General features: G+C 37.3%; 1 protein-coding gene across 5 annotated transcripts in view; it reads left to right on the top strand.

Annotated features, from left to right (window-relative positions):
* The window catches only part of LOC122209447 (integrin alpha-M-like), a 43657-nt gene that overhangs the window by 11356 nt on the left and 16208 nt on the right, over positions 1–16093 (top strand). For 4 of the 5 annotated variants that reach the window (XM_042921288.1, XM_042921287.1, XM_042921286.1 and 1 more), the window contains exons 9-12: positions 1125–1275; positions 1914–1987; positions 3716–3845; positions 4133–4275. In XM_042921288.1, coding sequence (XP_042777222.1) covers positions 1125–1275; positions 1914–1987; positions 3716–3845; positions 4133–4275 — 498 coding nt within the window. The remainder of the gene's footprint in view (positions 1–1124; positions 1276–1913; positions 1988–3715; positions 3846–4132; positions 4276–16093) is intronic. The other variant, XM_042921289.1, reaches the window with a different exon arrangement.

Below are 16093 nucleotides of genomic sequence, written 5' to 3'. Positions count from 1 at the left end.
CAAGGTGGGGCAAGGTCACTGCTAGCCCACATGAGCCTGTATCAGTTAATTATTGTTACAATGATGCAGTACAACAAATTATCTCAGATTTCAGTCCTTTAATTTTTTTAACAATTTATTTTTATTTTTGAGAGGGAGAGAGAAAGAGAGAGAGAGGGAGACATAGAATCTAAAGCAGGCTTTAGGCTCTGAGCTGTCAGCACAGAGCCTGATGCAGGGCTCAAACTCATGGGCTGTGAGATCATGACTTGAGCCAAAGTCGGATGCTCAACTGACTGAGCCACCCATGCGCACCAGAATTCAGTCCTTTATTTAAAAAAAAACTTTTTTTAGGGCGCCTGGGTGGATCAGTCGGTTAAGCGTCCGACTTCGGCTCAGGTCATGATCTCACGGTCCGTGAGTTCGAGCCCCATGTCAGGCTCTGTGCTGACAGCTCACAGACTGGAGCCTGCTTCAGATTCTGTGTCTCCCTCTCTCTCTCCACCCCTCCCCTGCTCATGCTCTGTCTCTCTCTGTCTCTCAAAAATAAATAAACATTAAAAAAAATAAAAAAAGAGCAAGTGTAAATGTTTCAAGCACTTTTTTTTTTAAAGCATCTGTCTGAATCATGTATGATAATATCCATTGGGTGAAGCGAGACACATAGCCGGACCCAGAGACAACAAGCAGGGCAGATTGCTCTGCTGTAAATAGGAGGATACAGCAAAGTTTTGGGGGAAAGGGCTTGGATATAGGAAGAGGTATAGAGTTGGGGATCATCAGTGTAATCAAACTACCACAGTACCTTGTATGACATAGAAAAAGGTATCATCATGGGTACATGGGTTGGCAAGTAGGAAACTCCTTCATATAGAGAAAAAGACTCCCTTTACTCTGGGGAGAGGTCAGCTCCATACCAGGAGGCATAGCACAACAAAGGGACCAAAAGCTAATTTCTCCCTTGACAGAATGTTCTGTGCAGTGCATAAACTGCCCTACTATACTTGGTAGCCCTGTCCCTATTCTGGTGCATTTCTTCATCTGACAGATATTGTTTCAGATTCTTTTCCCACAGAATTTTCTTTGCTGGATGAGACTGATACCCCCAGATGATGTCTTATTTGGCCTCTATTCCTTGATAACAGGTGGGAGCTGCTTTCAACAGTCCAAAAACTCGTGAAGAGCTTAATACCATTGCATCAAAGCCTCCTCGTGATCATGTGTTCCGGGTGAATAACTTTGAAGCTCTGAAGACCATTCAAAACCAGCTTCAGGAAAAGATCTTTGCAATTGAGGGTAAGCTAAGGTTCTATATTCCTGTAGCAGCTCCAGAGGCAGCTCCTTATCTCCAAACATACATTTCCTCTTTAGTAGCTAGAACCTCTTAACCTTTGATATCCTCTCAGCATTAACTCTTTCTCCATTTCCTCTAGTTCCCAGCAACTCTGGCCTCACTTGGTCATTTCCTTTGAAATCAAAGAATCTAGACTTTATCTTTACTTTGTAAGCCTTGGCTATAGGCTGAAAAATTGGAGGATAGGGGAGCCAAATCTCAGATAGTATTTTTCAAAAAATTTAGATATGCTAACCAACATTTGTCTGTTTGATTCACTGCTGTATTTCCAGTGTCTAGAATAGTGCCTGGTACATAGAGAGTTCTCAATAAATGTTTATTGAATAAATTAATTCAAAAATTAGGGAAAGGTTCATACACAATCTGGATTTATGGTTTTTCTTGAAAAGTTGGAAGGTTAGACTGCATTCCTACTTGGCAAAAAGAAGGTGGGGCCAAATTGCCACCTTCTCTTTAAAAGGAGTACATGCTTTCTAGTGCAACATAGCTCCCATATGACTCTCTTTTTGTTTGGTCAACATAACATTTGAGTTCTCAGCTCTTCTGCTTTCTTTAATGTAGAAAGTGCTCCTCCTCACAGGTACTCAGACAGGAAGTACCAGCTCCTTTGAACATGAGATGTCTCAGGAAGGCTTCAGTGCTGCCATCACCTCTGTAAGTGGTCCTTTATTAAATTGTGATGGGGCAAGAAGAAGGGGGAGAAGAGGTGCAAGGGTTTGGGTGCTTTTATCTGCAATGGGTACTTGTTGGGAGGCATGTCTTTGATGGGGAGCAGTGGTCCCTTTTCTTTTCCTTATCAGACTTTTTTTTTTTTAAATGAGATATAGTGGACATATGGTATTATCTTTAGATATACAACATAACGATTTGATGTATGCATGTATTGTGAAATGATCAACACAATAAGTCTGATTAATATCCATCACACATTTAGGTAAAAAATTTATTTTTCTTGTAATGAAAACTTTAAGATTTATATTCTTAGCAACTTTCAAATATCAATACAGTGTTATTAACTATACTTACCAGGGTGTACATTATACCCCAGACTTATTTATTTTATAACTGGAAATTTGTACCTTTTGACCACCATCACCCATTTTGCCTACCTTCCCAACAAATTGCCTTTGGCTACCACCAATCTGTTCTCTGCATCTATGAGTTCAGTTTTTGTTTTGTTTTAGATTCCATATATAAGTGAGATCATACCATATTTGTCTTTCTCTGACTTGTTTTGCTTAGCATAATGCCCTCAAGGTCCATACATGTTACAAATGGCAGTATTTCCTTTTTTTTTTATGGCTGGTTAATATTCCATTGTATTATATATAACATTTTCTTTATCTGTGCTTCAGTGGACACTTAGATTATTTCCATGTCTTGGTTATTGTAAATAATGCTTCAGTGAACATGGGGTGCAGATATCTTTTTGAGTTAGTGTTTTCATTTCCTTCATTTCTTTCTTTTCTTTTTCATGACAGTCATTCTAACAGGTGTGAGGTGACATCTCATTGTGGTTTTGATTTGCATTTCCCTGATGATGTTGAGCACTGTTTCATGTACTTCTTGGCCATCTGTATATCTTCTTTGGAAAAATGTCTATTCAGATCCTCTGCCCATTTTTAATTAGAAATTTTTTGCTATTGAGTTGTAGGAGTTCTTTATATATTTTGTGTATATCAACCCCTTACCAGAGATATGATGCACAAATATTTTCTCCAATTCTGTAGGTTACCTTTTCACTTTGTTGATGGTTTCTTTTGTTGTGCAGAAGCTTTTTAGCTTGATGTAGTCTTATTTGTTTATTTTTGTTTTTGTTTCCTTTGCTTTTGGTGTCAAACCCCAAAAAATCCTTGCCATGATCAATGTAAAGTTGCTTACCACCAGTTTTATTCTTGGAGTGTTATGGTTTACGGTCTTATGGTCCATTTTGAATTGATTTTTGTAAGTGATGTGAGATAGTGGTTCAGTTTCATTCTTTTGCATGAGACTTTTCACTTTTCCCAATCCCATTTATTGAGAGACTGTCTTTTCCCCATTGCATATTCCTGAATCTTTTGTTGTAAATTAATTGACCGTATATGTATGGGTTTATTTCTGGGCTGTCTATGTATTCTGCTGTATTTATCTATATGTTTGTATTTATGCCAATACGATACTGTTTTGATTACTATAATTTTGCAATATAGTTTGAAATCAGAAAACATGATGCCTCCAGCTTTGTTCTTCTTTCTCAGAATTGCTTTGGCTATTTGGGGTCTTTTGTGGTTCCATACAAATTTAGGATTTTTGTTCTATTTCCATGAAAAATGCCATTGAAATTTTGATAGAGATTGCACTGAAGCTGTATGTTGCTCAATCTTGTTCTACCTTCTTTCCCAGAATGATCTCTTGCTAGGTGCTGTGGGAAGCTTTGACTGGGCTGGTGGAGCTTTTCTGTATGGGTCAAAGGACAAATTCACCTTCATCAACACAACCAGGGTAGATTCAGACATGAATGATGCTTACTTGGGTAAGTGGAGATGGCAGGGTAACTCTAAGAAGGGGTCTTGATAGGGCATACCTCAACTAGCATAGACATCACTGGATCTTTCAAAGGCCCTTGGAATAAATTTAAAGACAGAAATTTCAAAATTTCATTTTAGTTATGTTAAAAAAGGGGGATATAGTGCAGGGTCCAGTTATCCCAACCTACTAAGCATGGGGCTACTGCAGTGCCCCTACTCTAAGGATAGGTTTCCTAGAGGGGGGCTGAGTCTGTGAAGGAAAGCACTTATCCTCTCAGATCACCATCTTCAGGTTATGCTGCCGAAGTCATATGGAGGAGCAGGGTGCAAAATCTGGTTCTTGGGGCACCTCGATATCAGCACACTGGCCTGGTGGTGATGTTTAGAGAGAATGCTGGTACCTGGGAGGCCAACACTGTTATCAAGGGTAGCCAGGTAAGTGCAGAGTATGTGGAGCATAAATGTGCAAACAGAGGCATCCTGGGGGCTTGACATTCCAGTACGGGCATCACCAGGTGCCATGTGTATCAGAGTTTTGTAAAGGAGCTTTCAGAGGGCTTTGAGCTGGACAGTCACAAGAATAAGCTTTGTATTTGAGAATGTTGTGTTTTCACTTTTCTAACTACAATAAATAATGACACTTGACTTGTGCAAAGCTTTCTGTGAGTCTCCCTGTGCAAAGAGCTGGTATTTAACCAGTACACAACCAGTATAGCCATATTAGTTATTAGTACATGGAAATAATTCCATATCTGTCAATCAATAGACGCTTTCCTTAGATTAATGCTTTCTTCCCCCTCCCTTGCACTCTGGTCTCTTCCTCATTATTCTTTGAACTTCCCCATGATTCAACAACTATGAGGTCAGACAGGGCATCTCAGGGGAGCTTTTGGACCTACTTCATCTAAGCCCATAGTCAGAGCCTGAGCAATCCTAGCAGTTCAATATTTTGATTTTTTAAAATGTTTATTTATTTTTGAAAAGGAGAGAGAGACAGAGTGTGAGCAGGGGAGGGGCAGAGAGAGAGAGGGAGACATAGAATCTGAAGCAGGCTCCAGGATCTGCACTGTCAGCACAGAGCCTGATGTGGGGCTTAAACTCATGAACCATGAGATCGTGACCTGAGCCGAAGTAGGACCCTTAACCCACTGAGTCACTCTGGTGCCCCTAGCAGTTCAATATTTTGAATATCACCCTGAAAAAGCAGTGTGATTGCGTCTTATGTGTGGCATCATATGTGGTGTGAGACACAAAAGTTTCTAGTTCAAATTATCCTTGAAAATTCCTGAAATAGAGTTGCACTCGTGTGTCTGTAGTTCTGTGTGTATTCCTTTCATTTTTATCACTGGCTTACTTTGGTCTGCAATTAATGCATCATATGTGGATACCTGATTGCTCTGATACCTGAACAGCTTGTCATAATTCTTTGCCATAGTCAAATTCTTCATATGGTCTTTTCATAGTTTTTATTAACACATAAAACATAGGTATCAGTGCCTGACACATATAAGGGGTAGGGTGGGGGAGAATACATAGGGGAATTCTAGGAAGTCAAGTGTGAATGTGATGCTACTTCTCTGTTTTAAGTGTGTGTGGTCCAGAATTACATGGAGAAGGCTGGATGGTCAACTCTTTTATCATACACAGGTATTACACATGCAAATTAGAATCAAGGATGATGAATACTAAACTGGGACAGTCTGAGTGTTATGAGAGTAAATGGGAGGGATATCCACACAAGGATGTTAAGGAAAGTTTCCTAGAGAAAGTGACAATTGATGTGGAAGAACTAGAGAAATGAAGAATGTGGAAAGAAGAGGGCCAAAGGAAGGAGAGAGCACGAGACACAGTTCAGAGTGTGTGTATTGGGGTTTGGGGAGTGTGGGTGAAAACACTGGGAAGAACTAGATTAATGTCAAATCTATCACTCCCTCCATTTCTAATGAAATCAGCCTGGTCCATGCCATCATTTCCGTGGACCTAGCTTTAGGTTCCTGTGGGTCTCCCAAAGTCTTATGTTTCCTCTCTTTAATCCATAGAGGGAGGGTGAACTTTCTAAATGAGAAACTGTTGATATCAATCTTCAGTTTAAAACACTTTGTTGACTGCAGACCAATATTTAATAAAAATTTAAATCTATAAAAATGATAATGCATCACAATCAAGTGTAGTTAATCCCATGAATGCAGGGCTTGTTCAATAATGTTCCAGAAATGGACAAGCTGATTATAAAGTTCACATGGAAATGCTAGGGACCCAGAATAGTCAAAATATTTGAAAAAGAAGAATTTCCAATGTCAAAACCTGCTACCAATCTACAATAATCAAGACAGTGTGGTACCAGTGTAAAGATAGACCTACAGGTCAATGGAATAGGACGAGGGGCCCAGAAATAAACCTATACATCTATAATCAATTGATTTTTGACAAAGGTACCAAGTTCATTCAATAAGGAACAATAATCTTTTCAACAAATGGTGTTGGGATAACTGGATATCACCTACCTCAAAATATACAAAAATTAATTCAAAATAGATCAAAGAGCTAAATGTAAGAACTAAAGCTATAAACTTCTTAGAAGGACTCATAGGTAAATTTTTGTAATTTTAGATTTGGCAGTGGTTTCTTAGATATAACACCACAAGAACAATAAACCAAAGAAAAAATAGATAAATTTGGCTTCATCAGATTGAAAACTTTTGAGCATCAAAGGACACTATCAAGAAAATGAAAAGGATGGAAGAAACTATTTATAAACCATATATCTGATAAAGATCTGGTATTTAGAATATATAAAGAACTCTTACAGCTCAACAATAAAGAGACAAAACATGTAATTTAAAAATGGGTATAAGATTTGAACAAACATTTCTCTAAAGAGGATATATACAAATGGCCAATAGGCACATGAAAAGATGTTCAACATTATTAGTTTTTAGTGAAAGACAAATCAAAACCACAATAGAGATATCACTAGAATGACTATTTAAAAAAATAAAAAATAACAAATATTGGTGAGGATGTGGGGAAATGGGAGCCCTCATGTACTGCTGGTGGGAATGTAAAATAATAGAATCTTTTTGGAATACAGTTTGGCAGTTCCCCAAAAAGTTAAATATAGGTTTACTACGTGACCCAGAAATTCCCCTCCTAGATTAGATATATACCTTCCCCCCAAACAAAAATAAATGTTCAAATAAAAACACGAGTGTTCATAGCAACATTATTCATAATAGTCAAAAGGTGAAAAAAATCTAAATGTTCATCAACTTTTGAAGAGGTAAACAAAACGTGGTACATCTATACAATGAAATACTATTTAGTTATAACAAGAATGAAGTGTTGACACATGCTACATGGGTAAACCTTGAAAATTTTATGGTAAGTGAAAATAACCTGTCACAAAAGGCTACATATTGTATGATTTCATCCATCTGAAGTGTCTGACTTAGACAAATTCATAGAGCTAGAAAGTAGATTAATCGTTGCCAGGGAAAAGAGGAAAGAGGGAATTGGAGTTGATGCTAACAGAAAGGGTTTCTTTCTGGAGTGATGGAAATGTTCTGGAATTAGTGCTGATGGTTACACAACATAGTTTATGAACTAAAAACAACTAAATTTTAAATGGTGAATTTTATGTTATGTAAATTTTATCTCAATTAAAAAAAGCTATTCTGAGAAAAAGAGCAATCAATGAAATTTACCATAACAGCAGACTAAAGAAGAAAAAAAAATCTTAATAGATACAGAAAAAGAATTTGACAAAATACAACATTCACTCATGATGTTTAGTTCTCAGCAAACTAAGAACTAACATTTTTTGAGTTTTGTAAAAAAAAGTACAGCGAGCATCACACTAAAAAATAAAAGAGAACTTTTCCCCCCTAAAATTGGAAATAAGAATATTCACCTTCATAAGTAAGTAAATGAATAAAGAAAGAAAAGAAAAGAAAAGAAAAGAAAAGAAAAGAAAAGAATATTCACTTTTACCACTCCTATTCAGCCTTGTACTGACAGATGTAACCAGTGCAACAAGACAAGAAAAAGGGGGAAAAAAAGCATACAGAGTGGAAAGGAAAAAAATAAAACTGTCTTATTTGCGGATTACATGTTGCATGGAAAATCCTAAAGAATCTACAAAAAAAGCTCCTATAATTAATAAGATATTTCATTAAGTCATACAGAGAAAGACAAATACCATATGTTTTCATTCTTACGTGGATCCTGAGAATCTTACCAGAAGTCCATGGGGGAAGGGAAGAAAAAAAAAAAAAGAGGTTAGGGAGAGAGCCAAAACATAAGAGACTCTTAAAAACTGAGAACTGAGGGTTGATGGAGGGTGGGAGGGAGGGGAGGGTGGGTGATGGGTAGTGAGGAGGGCACTTTTTGGGATGAGCACTGGGTGTTGTATGGAAACCAATTTGACAATAAATTTCATATTAAAAAATAAGCTATTTCAGTAAGTTCTTAGGTTACAAGATGAATATATAAAAATCACTTGCATTTCTATACTACCAATGAACATTTGGAAATTTATTTTTTATTTTTATTAACTTGTTATATTTTTTATTTTTTAAAATTTACATCCAAATTAGTTTGCATATAGTGCAACAATGATTTCAGGAGTAGATTCATTAGTGCCTCTTACCCATTTAGCCCATTCCCCCTCCCACAACCCCTCCAGCAACCCTCAGTTTGTTCTCCATATTTATGAGTCTCTTCTGTTTTGTCTCCCTCCCTGTTTTTATATTATTTTTGTTTCCCTTCTCTTATGTTCATCTGTTTTGTCTCTTAAAGTCCTCATATGAATGAAGTCATATGATTTTTGTCTTTCTCTGACTAATTTCACTTAGCGTAATACCCTCCAGTTCCATCCACGTAGTTGCAAATGGCAAGATTTCATTCTTTTTGATGCTCCATTGTACATATATACTCCATTGTACATATATACCACATCTTCTTTATCCATTTATCCATCGATGGACATTGGGCTCTTTCCATACTTTGGCTATTGTTGATAGTACTGCTATAAACATGGGGATTCATGTGTCCCTTCGAAACAGCACACCTGTATCCCTTGGATAAATGCCTAGTAGTGAAATTGCTGGGTCATAGGGTAGTTCTATTTTTAGCTTTTTGAGGAACTTCCATACTGATTTTTAGAGTGGCTGCACCAGCTTGCATTCCCACCAACAATGCAAAAGAGATCCTTTTTCTCCGCATCCTCGCCAACATCTGTTGTTGCCTGAGTTGTTAATGTTAGCCATTCTGACAGGTGTAAGTTGGTATCTCATTGTGGTTTTGATTTCTATTTCCTTGATGATGAGTGATGTTGAGCATTTTTTCATGTGTCGGTTGGCCATCTGGATGTCTTCTTTGGAGAAGTGTCTATTCATGTCTTTTGCCCATTTCTTCACTGGATATTTGTTTTTTGGGTGTTGAGTTTGATAAGTTCTTTGTAGATTTTGGATACTAACCCTTTATCTGATATGTCGTTTGCAAATATCTTCTCCCATTCTGTCAGTTGCCTTTTAGTTTTTCTGATTGTTTCCTTCGCTGTGCAGAAGATTTTGATTTTGATAAGGTCCCAGTAGTTCATTTTTGCTTTTGTTTCCCTTGCATCCAGAGACGTGTTGAGTAAGAAGTTGCTGCAGCCAAGATCAAAGAGGTTTTTGCCTGATTTATCCTCGAGGATTTTGATGGCTTCCTATCTTACATTGAGGTCTTTCATCCATTTTGAGTTTATTTTTGTGTATGGTGTAAGAAAGTGGTCCAGGTTTATTTTTCTGCATGTCACTGTCCAGTTTTCCCAGCCCCACTTGTTGAAGAGACTGTCTTTATTCCCTTGGATATTCTTTCCCGCTTTGTCAGAGATTAGTTGGCCATACGTTTGTGGGTCAATTTGTGGGTTCTCTATTCTGTTCCATTGATCTGAGTGTCCGTTCTTGTGCCAGTACCATACTGTCTTGATGATTACAGCTTTGTAGTATAGCTTGAAGTCTGGGATTGTGATGCCTCCTGCTTTGTATGTCTTTTTCAAGATTGCTTTGACTATTTGGGGTCTTTTCTGGTTCCATACAAATTTTAGGATTATTTGTTCTAGCTCTGTGAAGAATGCTGGTATTATTTTGATAGGGATTGCCTTGAATATGTAGATTGCTTTGGGTAGTATCGACATTTTAACAATATTTGTTCTTCGTATGCAGGAGCATGGAATCCTTTTCCATTTCTTTGTGTCTTCTTCAATTTCTTTCATAAGCTTTCTTTCAGTGTATAGATTTTTCACCTCTTTGGTTAGATTTATTCCTAGGTATTTTATGGTTTTTTGTGCAACTGTAAATGGGATCGATTCCTTGATTTCTCTTTCTGTTGCTTCATTGTTGGTGTATAGGAATGCAACCAATTTCTGTGCATTGATTTTATATCCTGCAACTTTGATGAATTCATGAATCAGTTCTAGCAGTTTTTTGGTGGAATCTTTTGGGTTTTCCATATAGAGTATCATGTCATCTGCAAAGAGTGGATGTTTGACCTCCTCCTGGCTGATTTGGATGACTTTTATTTCTTTGTGTTTTCTGATTGCAGAGGCTGAGACTTCCAATACTATGTTGAATAACAGTGGTGAGAGTGGACATCCCTGTCTTGTTCCTGACCTTGAGGGGAAAGTTCTCAGTTTTTCCCCATTGAGGATGATATTAACGTTGGGTTGTTCATATATGGCTTTTATGATCTTGAGGTATGCTCCTTCTATCCCTGCTTTCTTGAGGGGTTTTATCAAGAAAGGATGCTGTATTTTGTTAAAAGCTTTCTCTTCATCTATTCAGAGTATCATATGGTTTTTGTCCTTTCTTTTATTGATGTGATGAATCACATTAATTGTTTTGTGGATATCGAACCAGCCCTGCATCCCAGGTATAAATCCCACTTGGTCGTGGTGAACATATTTTTTAAATGTATTGTTGTATCTGGGTGGTGAATACCTTGTTGAGGATTTTTGCATCCATGTTCATCAGGGAAATTGGTCTATAGTTCTTTGTAGTGGGGTGTCTGTCTGGTTTTGGAATCAAAGTAATTCTGACTTCATAGAAAGAGTTTGGAAGTTTTCCTTCTGTTTCTATTTTTTGGAAGAGCTTCAAGAGAATAGGTGTTAATTCTTTCTTAAATGTTTGGTAGAATTCCCCTGGAAAGCCATCTGGCCCTGGACTCTTGTTTTTTGGCAAGTTTTTGATTACTAATTCGATTTCCTTACTGGTTATGGGTCTGTTCAAATTTTCTATTTCTTACTGTTTCAGTTTCGGTAGTGTATATGTTTCTAGGAATTTGTCCATTTCTTCCAGATTGCCCATTTTATTGGCATATAATTGCTCATAATATTCTCTTATTATTGTTTTTATTTCTGCTGTGTTGGTTGTGATCTCTCCTCTTTCATTCTTGATTTTATTTATTTGGGTCCTTTCCTTTTTCTTTTTGATCAAACTGGTTAGTGGCTTATCAATTTTGTTAATTCTTTCAAAGAACCAGCTTCTGGTTTCACTGATCTGTTCTACTGTTTTTTTTGGTTTTGATAGCATTAATTTCTGCTCTAATCTTTATTATTGCCTGTCTTCTGCTGTTTTGGGGTTTTATTTGCTGTTCATTTTCCAGCTCCTTAAGGCGTAAGGTTAGGTTGTGTATCTGAGATCTTTCTTCCTTCTTTAGGAAGGCCTGGATTGCTATATACTTTCCTCATATGACCACCTTGCTGCGTCCCAGATATTTTGGGTGGTGGTGTCATCATTTTCATTGACTTCCATATACTGTTTAATTTCCTCTTTAACTTCTTGGTTAGCCCATTCATTCTTTAGTAGGATGTTCTTCAGTCTCCAAGTATTTGTTACCTTTCCAAATTTTTTCTTGTGGTTGATTTCAAGTTTCATAGCATTGTGGTCTGAAAATACGCACGGTATGATCTCAATCTTTTTGTAGTTACTTAGGGCTGATTTGTGTCCCAGTATATGGTCTATTCTGGAGAAAGTTCCAAGTGCACTGGAGCAGAATGTATATTCTACTGCTTTGGGAAGAAATGTTCTGAATATATCTGTTAAGTCCGTCTGGTCCAGTGTGTCATTCAAAGCCATTGTTTCCTTGTTGATTTTTTGATTACATGATCTGTCCATTGCTATGAGTGGGGTGTTGAAGTCTCCTACTATTATGGTATTACTATTGATGAGTTTCTTTATGTTTGTGATTCATTGATTTATATATTTGGGTGCCTCCACATTTGGCACATAAATGTTTACAATTGTTAGGTGTTCTTGGTGGATAGACCCCTTGATTATGATATAATATCCTTCTGCATCTCTAGATGCAGATTCTAGATTGTCTGATATAAGTATGGCTACTCTGGCTTTTTTTGTTGACCATTAGCATGATAGCTGGTTCTCCATCCCCTTATTTTCAATCTGAAGGTGTCTTTAGGTCTAAAGTGGGTCTCTTGGAAACAGCATATAGATGGATCTTGTTTTATTATCCATTCTGTTACCCTATGTTGTTTGATTGGAGCATTGAGTCCATTGACGTTTAGAATGAGTACTGAAATATATGAATTTATTGCCATTATGATGCTTGTAGAGTTGGAGTTTCTGGTGGTGTTTTCTGGTCCTTTCTAAACTTTGTTGCTTTTGGTATTTATTTATTTATTTATTTATTTCTCTATCTATCTATCTATCTATCTATCATCATCTATCTATGTTTTTTTTTTTTCCAGCTTTTCTCCCCTCAGAGTGTCCCCCTTAAAATTTCTTGCAGGGCTGGTTTAGTGGTTACAATCTCCTTTAATTTTTGTTTGTCTGGGGAACTTTTTATCTCTCCTTCTATTTTGAATGACAGCCTTGCTGGATAAAGAATTCTTGGCTGCATGTTTTTCTGATTCAACACATTGAATATATCCTGCCACTCCTTTCTGGCCTGCCAAGTTTCTGTGGATAGGTCTGCTGCAAACCTGATCTGTTTCCCTTGTAGGTTAGGGACTTTTTTTTCCCTTGATGCTTTCATGATTCTCTCCTTGCCTGAGTATTTTGTGAATTTGACTATGATATACTTTTTGATGGTTGGTTTTTGTTGAATCTAATGAGGGTCCTCTGTGCTTCCTGGATTTTGATGTCTGTGTCTTTCCCCAGGTTAGGAAAGTTTTCTGCTATTATTTGCTCACATAACCCTTCTACCGCTTTTCTTTCTCTTCCTCTTCTAAGACCCCTATGATTCTGATGTTGTTACTTTTTAATGAGTCACTGATTTCTCTAATTCTTAAATCATACTCTTCTGCCTTAATCTCCTTCTTTTTTTCTACTTCATTATTCTCTGTAAGTTTGTCTTCTGTATCGCTTGTTCTCTGTTCTGCCTCATCCATCCTTGGCGTCACTGCATCCATCCATGATTGCAGCTCAGTTATAGCATTTTTAATTTCATTCTATTTTTTTTTACTCATTTTATCTCCACAGAAAGGGATTCTAATCTATTTTTGACTCCATCTAGTATTCTTATTATCGTGATTGTAAATTCTAGTTCAGACATTTTGCTTGTATCTGTGTTGGTTAAATCCCTGGCTGTTGTTTCTTCATGCTCTTTCTTTTGGGGTGAAATCCTTCATTTTGTCATTTTGAACGGAGAAAATGAATTAATGAGGTAGAAAAATTAAAATAAAAAAATTAAAGTTAAAAATATTAAAATTAAAAAATTAAAACACACACACACACAAATCTAATAAATGATGCTAGATCCTAGGTGTGTTTTGGTCTGGGTGTTGACAGTGGTTTGACAGATTAGAGAAAAAAAGCGAGGGGGAAGGAAATCGTTTGAGAATTTGAAAAAATGAATACAGTGAAGTATGCTAAAATGAGATGATGGGAGTAAAATGGAATTTGAAAAAATTTACACAAAAGTAAAGAATATAGTAGGAAAAAATTAAACAAAAACATTTTTAATAAGAAGTAAAAATGAAAATGAAATTTTCTCTTTATGTATTCAAGAAAAAGAAAAGAAACAAAAAAGAAAAAAGAGAAAAAAAATCATTTGAAAATTTGAAAAAGTGAGTACACTGTAGTAGACTAAAATAAAATGATGGAAGTAAAATAGAATTTGAGAAAACTTACATAAAAACAAAAATATAGTAAAAAATTAAAGAAAAATATTTTTAATAGAAATTGAAAATAAAAATGAATTTTTTTCTCTTTATTCAAGAAAAAGAATAGTGTAAAAGAGAAAAAACAAAGAAAAAGAAAGAAAATTGAACAGATGGACCTACTAACAGATTGAAATAGGACTGATATTACTTTGTTTTCCCCTATAAATTAGACCATGTAGCGCTTTATAGTCCATAAACTAAGCAGGCGGTGAGACTTGTGTTCTTGAAGAGTGAGGTTGGCCCAGTTGGGCGGGACTCAGTGTAACATCTCCATTCTCCATTAGATGGCGCTGCTAGCCTACTGGGGTGGATTGTTGCAGCATTGGTAGGTGCGTATGCTCATGCGTGGGAGCAGTGAAAATGGCATAACCCAGCTACCCAGTCTCTAGTATGGGAACTCTGTTCTCTCTGATCAGCAATCGCACACCATCCTCTGTCTTCAGCTTTCATCCACTCCCCGCTTCTTCACTGCCTGTGACCAAGCCCCAGGCAGTACCTCTTTCCCGAGTTTTGTCTCAGATGCAGCTGTTTTCCCCGGCCCCTTACTTCTGAAGGGCTGAGGCTTTGACCTGCTCTGCCCCTCTGTGGGAGGGTCTTACTGAGCAATAGTCAAATGCTGGCTGCACCTAGGAATGCCTAGCACCTAGGACCTGCTACTGATGGTGTCCCAAGACTGCAGCCAGGTACCAGCCTGCCCAAGAAAAAGTTCACGAGATAGTGTAGCAGAAACTTTTCAGGGATTATGGAAAATTACAACACACATCTGGCAGCAGGCTTCACTCTTAACGACCTTGTTCCAGCACCAGCAAATGTAGCCATTTTCTGGGGTCTGCTGGGACCAGGTGGTTTCAACACTCTCCACCAAATGTCCTTCCAGCAGTGGAACCGCTTTTCCTATATGGCCCAAGAGCCTCCTGGATCCCACTCTGTTTCTGGTGATTCGCCCTTCCCACCAGAGCACCACCAGGTATTGAGCTGCAGAGTTTCAGAGTTTGTGCTCCTCTTGTTTACAGTCTTAATGGAATTTAAACCCTTTCCTTTCTCCTTTCTCCTTTCTCCCTTTTTAGTTTAGTCCCTGTGGCTGTTTCCAATTTTCCACTTTCTCTCCAGCTGCTTTTGGGGAGGGGTGCTTTTCCCATATTCTCCTCTGCCCCAGTCTCCATCCTCTCTCCACCCACAAAGGTGGCTCCCTGCCTGCTGCCGGCTTCTCTCTCCCTAAGTTCACCTCTCCACACGACATACCTGATGAATTCTGTGGTTCAGGTTGTGCAGATTATTGTGTTAATCCTCCAATCAGTTTTCTAGGCATGTAGGATGGTTTAGTGTTGGTCTGGCTGTACTTCACAGATGGGAGACACACAAAAAACTTCCATGCTCTTCCGCCATCTTGGCTGTAACCCAACATTTGGAAATTTAAATTAAAAAGTACCATTTACAATAGCACCAAAAGACCATGAAAGACTTAGATATAAATTTAACAAAATGTGTATGATTTCTGTATGCTAAAAGCTATGAAACACCAATGAGAGAAATCGAAGACCTAAATAAATTGAGAGATATGCTGTGTTCATGGACTGGAAGACTCAGTATTGTTAAGATGTCAGTTCTCCCCAAGCTGATCTATACATTCAACACAATGCCAATCAAAATTCTAGCCACTTATTTTGTAAAATTGACAAGCTGATTCTAAGATTTATATGGAAAATAAAAGAAAGTAAAATATCCATAACAGTTTTTTTTCCAGAACTGTTTTAAAAAGAAGTTAAATAAATAGCACTAGGTATTTAGTGGAGAATTCATACACTACCTGATTTTAAGACTTACTATAAAGTTACAGTAATCAGGATAGTGTGGCATTGGCAAAAGGATAGATATAAAGGTCAGTGGGAAGAATAGGTCTGGAATAGACTGATGCATATATAGTCAATGATTTTAAATAAAGGCACAAAGACATTTCAATGGAGACTTCAGTGGAACAGTCACACATCCACATCAAAAAACAAACCAAAATAAAATCTCACCCATATGTGATATCGTATTAAGCTTAATTCAAGGGGCACCTGGGTGGCTCAGTCACTTAAGTGTCTGACT

The sequence above is a fragment of the Panthera leo genome, chromosome E3 (genome assembly GCF_018350215.1).
Source record: "Panthera leo isolate Ple1 chromosome E3, P.leo_Ple1_pat1.1, whole genome shotgun sequence".
Classification (NCBI taxonomy): Eukaryota; Metazoa; Chordata; class Mammalia; order Carnivora; family Felidae; genus Panthera; species Panthera leo.
This window is presented reverse-complemented; position numbering and strand designations above follow the sequence as displayed.